At 38.4% G+C, this 9641-nt stretch overlaps 1 protein-coding gene across 3 annotated transcripts; it reads right to left on the bottom strand.

Moving 5' to 3' along the window:
- Nucleotides 1–207: 207 nt before the first annotated feature.
- On the bottom strand, nucleotides 208–7334 carry gabpa (GA binding protein transcription factor subunit alpha). 3 transcript variants are annotated; one of them, XM_059342830.1, is made up of 10 exons: nucleotides 7080–7334; nucleotides 4437–4534; nucleotides 4197–4341; nucleotides 3131–3215; nucleotides 2794–3018; nucleotides 2502–2696; nucleotides 1955–2011; nucleotides 1633–1758; nucleotides 1091–1283; nucleotides 208–960 (listed from the first exon to the last, which is right to left on the bottom strand). In XM_059342830.1, the coding sequence occupies exons 2-10, from the start codon at nucleotides 4511–4513 to the stop codon at nucleotides 729–731; spliced, it is 1335 nt and encodes a 444-aa protein (XP_059198813.1). In that variant the 5' UTR covers nucleotides 4514–4534; nucleotides 7080–7334; the 3' UTR covers nucleotides 208–728. The 3 variants fall into 3 exon arrangements, with proteins under 3 accessions (XP_059198813.1, XP_059198815.1, XP_059198814.1); XM_059342832.1 differs by having other exon boundaries at nucleotides 7096–7334; XM_059342831.1 differs by lacking the exon at nucleotides 7080–7334 and adding an exon at nucleotides 6704–7068.
- Nucleotides 7335–9641: the final 2307 nt, after the last annotated feature.

Below are 9641 nucleotides of genomic sequence, written 5' to 3'. Positions count from 1 at the left end.
CAAACTAAATCTACTGTGACCTAAATATATGGTAACTAAATACGAAACTGAAACTAAACTAAAACTACACAGATAATGAACTAAAATAAAGTAAAAGCTAGTTTATTCTAATTATATTATATACTGAAACTACTACAGCATTGATTCATACAGGATTATTAATATTTGCTTTTCAAGGCTCGGGGATGAAAAAACAGAACCACAGACTTTTAAGAAAAATGCTTGACACTTTATTCCCTCTAGTGGACAAAAAAGGGTCCAACAATTTAGGGAACAAACACTAAATAAAATACAAAACAGGTCCTCTATAAATGGAAAATATGAAAATACACTTGTCCTTGTGGCTATCAAAAACATGAAGTACCGGTATATACAGTGGAAATGATCCTAAACTACAGACAAGGAACGCATTACACAAAGCTCATAACTCAGACAGACACACACACACACACACACGCACGCACGCACACACACGCACACACACACCTCAGTCACCACACACTCGCTTCCTCATCCTGAACACAGGTCTCTTGGTTAGAGTTACAGAACTTTTACCTGCCTCAGTCTAAGTTCACACTGTAAAGACAATAACAAAGTGAATCCACACTGATCAGGGATCAGCCTTGCATTTCTGTGCCTGATAAACACAGTCGTCTCAAAAAAGAAGAAAGTTGATTTGATTTCCAATCAGCAGTGGAGAGCAAACTTTGGCAGCAGGAGAGCGTTTTTTAATGCAGCGTATTGTCTTTGTCTAATGTGGTGGTGGCCAGCGTCACTGTGGTGATCGGCTGGCCGATGCCGTGCATCTGCATGCGAGCCAGTTTCTTCTGTTCACACTCTGTCACCAGGTTGTTGAGCTCAGCAGCGCTGTAGCCAATCAGAGTTCTCAGGTCGCACACAAACTTGTAGACAAAGCGCTTGCCCTGCACCTTGCTGATCATATCCCCGTCGTAGTAATACCTAAAAGACAGACAGAGCCTTAATAAATAAACATAAACAACAAGCTACCATGACATTCAGGCACAGATTAAAGGGGCTGGCTGCAGCTTTATGGGAGTGCAATACTTGGCCCGTACAAAAAGGAACAAACCTGAGGGCTCTGCTGAGTTTCTCATAGTTCATCGTTGGTTTGTTCTTGCGCTGACCCCATTTCTGCGCCACGAGCTCCGGCTGGTTGAGTTTGAACTCGCCCTCCTCGCCCACCCAGGAGATGCAGTCTCTGGCATCCTTGTCTGTCAACAGCTCCAGAAGAAATTGCCACAACTGGATCTGACCGTTGTTGCCTGGAGCCAGAGAAGCACAGCATTCAGTGGGAAAACTTTTGTAAAAATGTCATTGACATAAAATAACATTTGCATTGGAAAAAAGAAAAACACTGCTCCACAGTGTCTAGTGTCTATCACTTAAGACAAAGACAAATCTGCATAAATAAATTACTGTCAAAATAGTTGCCATTTAATTTTCTGTAGATCCACTAATAAATGAAGAGAATCACTGTTCTAGCTTGATGCTCCAGCTGTTTTCACATCTGGCCAATCGCTCTGCAAAGCAACACTACAGTGCACCTGGAGAAGCTTGTAAACTCTTAACATGCAAATGAGACACAAAGTCCTTATGTGTGCTGAGGACTACCTGTGCGGTTGCCAGGTGAGCTGCGCTCCTCTCCTCCTGAAATCCGGGGAGCTCTGGGGCCACGGCTCTGCTTCAACACCTTTATGGCGGTAGGTGTGCTCACTTGAGCTGGGATTATCTGCACAGCTGGAGACATGGACGAAAAAGTTAGAGATTAACAGAATATCAATGATAACCCCAATATATTTTCTTTTTTTTTCTCTTGTTGTTCCACATTAATTGCTTTTCCACCTTGAATATTTCTGGAACAGTGTCTATGAGGGCATTTTCGTGGAGACCTATAATTGCTGCTCTGGCAGATTCTTTAAAATATAACACTTACGTTGATCGATGGTGACGGTAGCGTCTCCTCCAGACTGGTCCTGGCTTGCCAACACATCTGTAATGAATTCAAAGGATTAAGACAAATTCAGGATTTAGATCCATTAGATGATTACTGTCCCGTGTACATACAAGATGCAACCCTGCCTTCATTTTTACAGGGTTTAAACAGCTTTTTAAGAGTAAAATTTCAGAAACACTTTATGTCATTATTTATAGCAGAAAAATGCCATTTCATACCATTTTGGCACCCCCTTTCAATCAATCTAGCAACAAATACGACAAAAAGATCTTTTCATTTCAAATACTAAAAGATTTTGATTTTACACAAGTGACTATAGATGCAACACCAGATTTAGTATATTTAGTTTGGAGCATATACCCAACCTTATAAACATAACTGCCTTTTCGATTTTCCAAACTTTCAACACTTTGTACAAACCCTGTTGACCCTGGCTTAAAACACACAGCCAACCATCAGCAGTGTGTGGCAAAATGGACTTTGACACAAACTATCCTAAAGCCTCCACCAGCTCCTTCCCACTCACATTTGCGCAGGAGCTCCAGGTGACTCCAGAGAATCTCTCCATTGGGCACTTTCTGAAGGAACTCGTCCTGGTTGAACGAGCAGAGATCTCGGCCTGGGATGTGAATGCTGCCTATTTCCATCTCATCGATGTTAAACTCCTTCATTACCCATACAGCCCAGTGTATCACCTGGTCAGCTGACCAGAGCACAGGATCTGAGGAAATAGAGGGACATTATACACTGATCTTTATTTGTCACCACATCAATGATGTTCCCCCCCACAGTAATGTATCCTATTAAGTGTTCCTCACCATATGGTATGCCCAGGCGAACCTGCTCTTTGCGGTAACCTTCGAGTGCTGCGGCCCAGCGTGTGACCTGCTCCGACGTCTCATCTGACAGGCCAGATCGCTCCACAGCGATGAGTTGACCCTCCTCCACCAGAGCTCCCTCCTCTCCTGCTGCATCTGGATCGATCACCACCTCGACTGTTTCTACTGGCTTCACAATTTCCAAAATGTTCAACTTCTCCTCGCCTGGATGAAGGAAAGGACACGAAGGTATGAGGTTGTGTGAATCTGAACACAAACAGTATGATTAACAGTATTATGATAGATGTATGATTTCTGTCGTTCATCTTCTCAGTACCTGGTTTGGTTAATATCTGCAGGCTGAGCTGCACTGTGCCATCTGTCTTCACTCCCTGATCGAAGAGGCTGTGATCAGGATGAAGCTAAAAAAAAAGAGCATAACAGTTGAGCTCAATAAGAGTTGAAGAGAAACACGTGCTTTGCAGTTTACAAGATGGCTCTCAGCGTTCAGACTTTTTGGCTTCAACAAGACATGTTGATAAACTGTTTATGTACAACAGGCCTCGTTCAACAATCACAAAAGAAACATCCTGTTAAAACCCCCTTGCACAATTTTTTAGGAAGATTCTGAAGACTGTGACCAAAGTTTTCTTATTCGGGTAAGATCTGAATCTACAAACTTTTAGGCACTATAGAGAGCTTTATAGACGTTTTATACTGTTATATAGAGCCTGACTGACATGGGATTTTTTAAAGAACAATGTTGATACTGTTATTAGAGGGGGGAAATGAATCGATAACAGATATGGTGATATTATAGTAATTTTTTGAACTGGAATAAAAACAGAAAGAATCTTTATGTGGATGGTGCACCAATTTTAACCACTCTGCAAAGGTACCCAGAAAGCTACTTTCTCAAACACAAAACTTTATTATAAAAAAAAAAATACATTATTATACATTATACAAACAATGTATTACGTTGTCAGCCAATTCTATAAATGATAACTGAGAATATAAAGAATAGAGATAAAATAAATATCTGAAAAAAACATCATTACTGTTCAGTTGCAGTCATTGTTGACATTTTAAAAACAAACTGTACATTGTGCAAAAAAAGTTTTCATAACAGCACATATTGAACAGCATATACACTGATTCCGATATGCCTTCGATAGGCCAGTATCGGCAGATAATATCTGTCAACAGATATATCTATCTAAAAAACTTCTATCACTTCACAGGACAATGGGGTTCATCATTGTTAGAACAGAGGGGTGAACAACTCTGTGGTTTACAAACATCATTAATCTGACGTAGACGTCCGAAAGACTTTACTTAAGATCAAATTTTAAAAAACAAAACAAAAACATAAGAAGATATGACTTGAGGCCCACTGTTACCTGAATGTCCTGCAAGCAGATCTCATATGCATCCAGTGATATTTGGATACGAGGCTCCAAGAGCTTCTTTAGATTGCCAATGGGTTCATTGATGTCGATATCTTGTTGAATCAAATCTGATGCAGTGATGGTCTGTTCCTCAACACTACATGTCAAATAAGAGAGGGGAAAAAGAACTATAAATGTGTATTTGCTGCATGAGCAAGAGTATGCAGTTCAAATTACCTTTGTCCTGCTTACCCTTCCTCCAGACACGCCTGTTTCTCCCGTTCATCAATCTCGATCTCTATCATCTCTTCCGTTTCACTTTTAGACATTCTGTTTTATGCGGAGCCAAGCTGTAAGAAAGTAATCAAAGACATATCTTAACTGTTAATTATAACTCATACATATTACAATACATACAAACCATCTGAACTCACAAAACCTTCAAATGGTTTAAAAGGCTTTTATTTTTTAACACCAAAACGCCAGCTTAATCGGCAAATTCTCAACACTCTAGCAGTCCTTGAACCAATCATGTGTGAAGTAAACAAATCTGAGCTTAAAATAGTGGTATGTCATCAAATTCAATTTAATCACTGTTGTGTTTAAAATGTTAATAAAACAAAAAAAGTGATAATTTGGTAATCGTTTTTGACAAATATAAATTTCAGAACTGTACTTGATGTTTTATCCAACTACCCTTGAACCCATCATGTGTCATCTGAAATGTCACCTATACTAACCAATATGCACTGTTTTAAAACACACAAAATGCAACAATTTACTAATCCTTTGTAAATTGACATTTATCAATTAAAAATTGTACATGTTTCATCCAAAATTTAATTTAATAAGGCAGAAATTAAGAAAACTGCCCCACCTGAAATGGCATTAATGACGAATTGCTATTACTGCTAGTCCCATAGGGCCATAAGATTTGACAACATAGCATAAAACATTAAACTTAGACATATAATATCACTGAATAACACAGATAGCTCACAGCAGGAAAGGGAAAGCTTGTGATTTTTTTCAAGTATATTTTGTATCTAGAGGCTCAGGAGCATAAACAACTAAAGGGGCACCCAAAAAGTGCAATGTCTCAATAGCAGAGGATAATTCGGCTTCAGCGTGGTAGTGTGTAAAGGGTCCATGTTGTAAATACTGTCACACTGTTAAAATAATCGCTTAAATCATTTTTTTGTCAAAATTGTTTTTTTTTGTTGCCTAACACATCTCCTCATGACGCCGGCCACCTATGGTAAAATCGCCTACATCCTCAGTTTATCAGATCATGTGATTTTACTCCTTTAAGATAATCACTTGACAATTTACCACATTCATAGGCATCAGATAAGAACCCAGCAAAGAAGAGCTAGAGGGAGATTGTTTAGTTATCCGTTTAGTTTATCAGTGTTTTATTGGTGACACTAATATTGGTAACACTTTACTCTCAGGTGTCTACACAAGAGTGACATGAGCGTGTCATAAACATGACATGGGATGTGTCATGAACATTAATGACACTTTGAAGTAACATAAATGCTCATACTTGTCATGTTTCTGACAGGCTTGTGTGACTCTTATGTAGACACCTTCAAAATAAAGTGTTACCATATCTTGCTTAAGTTATATAATTTACACACAGTGTTATTACTATGCCAATAGCCATCCTTTGTTACATCCTTTTTGAGTGAAATGATCAATAAATGTCATATGTTACACATTTGGTGAAGTTTTTTGTGTTTCCTGCAAAACTTAAAAAAAAATGAGTTAGACGATTATTTTAACAGGGTGACGGTATGGAGCTGCAGTTTGGGGGTTTCCTACTATAAAGGCCTCTCTCTCAGCCTCGACTCCTCATTGGCCGCCTGGAACAGTTCACTGACTGCTCCAGCTGCTAACGTTAGCCAACTCGAGGGCGAGGCTTTGGCGTCTAAAGGCCAACTGGTAGGCCATTTACGTCAAAAAATACTGACCAAACATATTCACACACCATAAACATGTTTTAAAAACCAATAAAAGTGATATTTATACAGCAGGATACACGTGTCGGAGCATTGAAGCTGGCCAACAGTGAACCAAGTTAGCTGATATTTAGCGAGTGAAAGCATCACAGGGCGAGGCAGCACGTTGCACAACCCACGGTCCCCCTGGTGCTAAACAATGGTTAAAATATCCTAGAGACGCACTGCACTCCATAACTAACACACATCTCCGTTAAATCACACTTTAACTCTGCACGGAGAAAACTTTTAAAACGGAAATAGAATAAACGGAAACAAAACAGCATAGGGCAAATGGAAAGGAGCCGGAAATCCTGGCTAAGGTTTACAGCGCTACAAGACTTCCGAGAGCAGCCGCGATTAATAACACACAAGCTCTACGGGGAAACGGCACCAAAGACCGGCTACGGTGTCCCTAATACACCGAAACAGCGTCCGGTTGAATATGAACTGCAACTATAGGAGATGTCCGGAGTATAAGAGGCAGTTTTTGACCGTCGTTGGATGTATACGCACCGTGTTTGGTGATCAGCTCCACTTCACTGCTGTTAGCAACAAAGCTAACACAGATGGTACAATCTGAGTTTGTCGTAAAGAAACTAATTTCATTTCAGTTTTCCAGAAAGCAGAAGCAGCTATGATTGCTAGCCTAGCTTAAGTAGGAGTTGGCTAATGCTCTGTGACTGTTTTTTTTTTTTTTTACTAGCTTGAAGGTAGGAGGCCTCTTCCTTCTTCCCACTGAGCTCAGTAATCAACAACAGCTAGCTGAGCTACTGAGCCACAAAATAGCGGGAAGAGTCCGAGCACGACAAACAGAAACAGACCCCCTTACAGGACTACGATTTGTACATTTTCTTTAGAACAAGCACATCCATTCCCGATGCATCCCTACCTCTTAAAATTCAGACCTTGAAAGATGTTTGATTGGGTTCAAATGGGGGTAGATAGGCATCCAAAATTCACACAGTCGAGTCGTATCATGCAAGTTTTTGGTCAACTACAGACTAAGAGGAGGGCGGAGACTAACTGGAGACAGTTACCCTAAATATGAGGAAAATACCAAAGACAAGGGCTTGCCTTTATTCTACTCTAGACTTTATTCACTGTATCGCAATTTTTGGTTCGTGTTCTCAAAACCATTGTGTGTCCAGCATATGAACCTTATTGGTGTTTTAAGAACAGTCTATGGTTATATTGAATTAGGCCTACGTGTTTTCCTATGCCATCGTAGTCATCCATTTAAATTACTCTCTTCAGTACTTCAACAAAAATATTTCCAACAAGAACATTTAAGTTTTATACTGTTATATAGAGCCTGACTGATATGGGATTTTTTTTAAAAGAACAATGTTGATACTGTTATTAGAGGGGGTAAATTAATCAATAACCGATATGGCGATATTATAGTCATTTTTTGAACTGGAATAAAAATAGAAACAATCTTTATGTGGATGGTGCAATGTTAACCACTTTGCAAAGGTACCCAGAAAACTACTTTATCAAACACAAAACTTTATTATAAAAAAAATGTACATTATTATACAAACAATATATTACATTGTCAGCCAGATTTTTTTGCACTGTACATTGTGCAAAAAAAGTTTTCATGACAGCACATATTGGACAGCATATACACCGATTCCGATATGCCTTTGATAGGCCAGTATCGGCCGATGATATCTGTCAACAGATTTATCTATCCAAAAAACTTCTATCACTTCACAGGACAATGGGGTTCATCATTATTAGAACAGAGGGGTGAACAACAAGAAGCTTACTGCTGTGCATCCTCCATCAAGGATCCATTCAGTCATTTAAAAAAAAATTCTTTGCATTTCCTGCAGGCTGTAAAAAGTGAAAGGAGTGTCTAGGGAATGAGTAAAAATCTGATATAAAGAGGATCTGAAAAATTAGCTTCAAAATGAACTATTTTAAATACTTTTAGTCTGCGAAGCGGGTCTGGGGCAAAGATGACCCTCCATACAGTTTCCCCAGAGTCAGAAACCAACCATTTGTGTTTAAAAGTGTGCAATGTGTAAACACAATATATTATAGGTAATATAACTGCATTTTGACACAGGTCCCTCTAAAAATGTCAATTACATAGTATTGACATTGACAATCCAGCCTTGGTTTGAAATAAGAATTTTGTGTCTCAATGTGTTGGGTAAAGGCTGAATGGTGATGGGTGCTCATTTTGTTCTTGCAGTCTCTTGTATGAGGCTAGGCAAAGTGATATTCAGTGACTAATGTTCTTTGCAATGGCAAATTATGCTCATTACCAACCGTGTCATTTTTCTTTACATCCTATCTTGACTCCTGAATTTATTTAATCATGTATTTTTACTGTTGGATTTCTGTTAATCTCCTATTAAATATTATCTGTCTGAAAAGCTAGTGTCCACAGATGTGATGACGTCAATTTATAAATGATTTACAGTCATGTTTTTAAGTCTTTCTGAAGTGATATGAACAAAAGTGTCATGTTTATTAATAAACTTATCTCAATTAAACTCAATTGTTTGTTTTTGGATTTAATGATTTGAGTGTTTGACTTTATTTGTACTTTTCTCATTTTCATGTCTTTTAATGTTGCTACCTGTGAATTACTATGATTGCTCTTTAAACAAAAAAATTAATAAAATGCTTTGTAAAAAGCCAGACTATTGTAGGAATATACAGAAAGACAATTTGGATACTATGGCACCATATGCGTAATTCATGCTTTTGTGAGAAAGTGGTAATCACCTGATCACCTGAACTGTAGCTCAGGAGAAGTACGCATTACTCAGGAGAAAGTTAGCTTTATATTTGCATTTATATGCTATCAAACTTGGTGGTCCTGTGATTATAACTGTGACCCCCCCTTAAAGCAGAATCCTGCAATCAATTCGTTTTTTTTTTCTTAATCAAAAGAACATAGCACACATCCAGTGCAGTATCCCTGCAGTCAATAGGTAATACTACATACGCCCACATACTATGCCTCAGAGATGTTCAAACCTCCACGTAGATGCAGAATAGTAACTAATAATAATTTACTGCATGGTCTGATCAACTGTTATAGAGCTATCTAATAAATTATACTCCATATGTAACACACAATGAATTTATGCAGTATAGCACGTACAGTATGAAAGCAGCTTTTGTTTCGAAAGTCACAGTCGACACGGAAGTGACCAAATTAACAAATATCCGGTTTGGGTGTCTTGCCTTCAAAATAAAGGCAGCATTTTTAAGTTTTATTTCAAAGTAATAAACATTAAGATCAAATATGAATAAGACACGTGAAAAGTATCACAATTTACATTAAAAATGATGACATTCAGCAGTTAATTTCTGTAAACTTGACACATGGTTTTAACAATAGCTTGAGCATAACAAACAATACTACTTTTCAAGATGAACACCTAGTACCATGAGCATTTTTAAGTGAGATCATTTTTAACAGGGT

This window comes from Centropristis striata, chromosome 10 (genome assembly GCF_030273125.1).
Source record: "Centropristis striata isolate RG_2023a ecotype Rhode Island chromosome 10, C.striata_1.0, whole genome shotgun sequence".
Taxonomy (NCBI): domain Eukaryota; kingdom Metazoa; phylum Chordata; class Actinopteri; order Perciformes; family Serranidae; genus Centropristis; species Centropristis striata.
The sequence above is the reverse complement of the archived record's forward strand: the minus strand, read 5'-3'. Positions and strand labels throughout refer to the sequence as shown.

Coding starts and splice junctions, on each gene's coding strand:
- gabpa (XM_059342830.1), bottom strand. CDS start 4,513: ATGTCTAAAAGTGAAACGGAAGAGATGATAGAGATCGAGATTGATGAA. Junction 3,216..4,196: donor TCTGCTTGCAGGACATTCAG/GTAACAGTGGGC, acceptor CTTTTTTTTTAG/CTTCATCCTGATCACAGCCT. Junction 2,012..2,501: donor CCTGGAGCTCCTGCGCAAAT/GTGAGTGGGAAG, acceptor AATTCATTACAG/ATGTGTTGGCAAGCCAGGAC.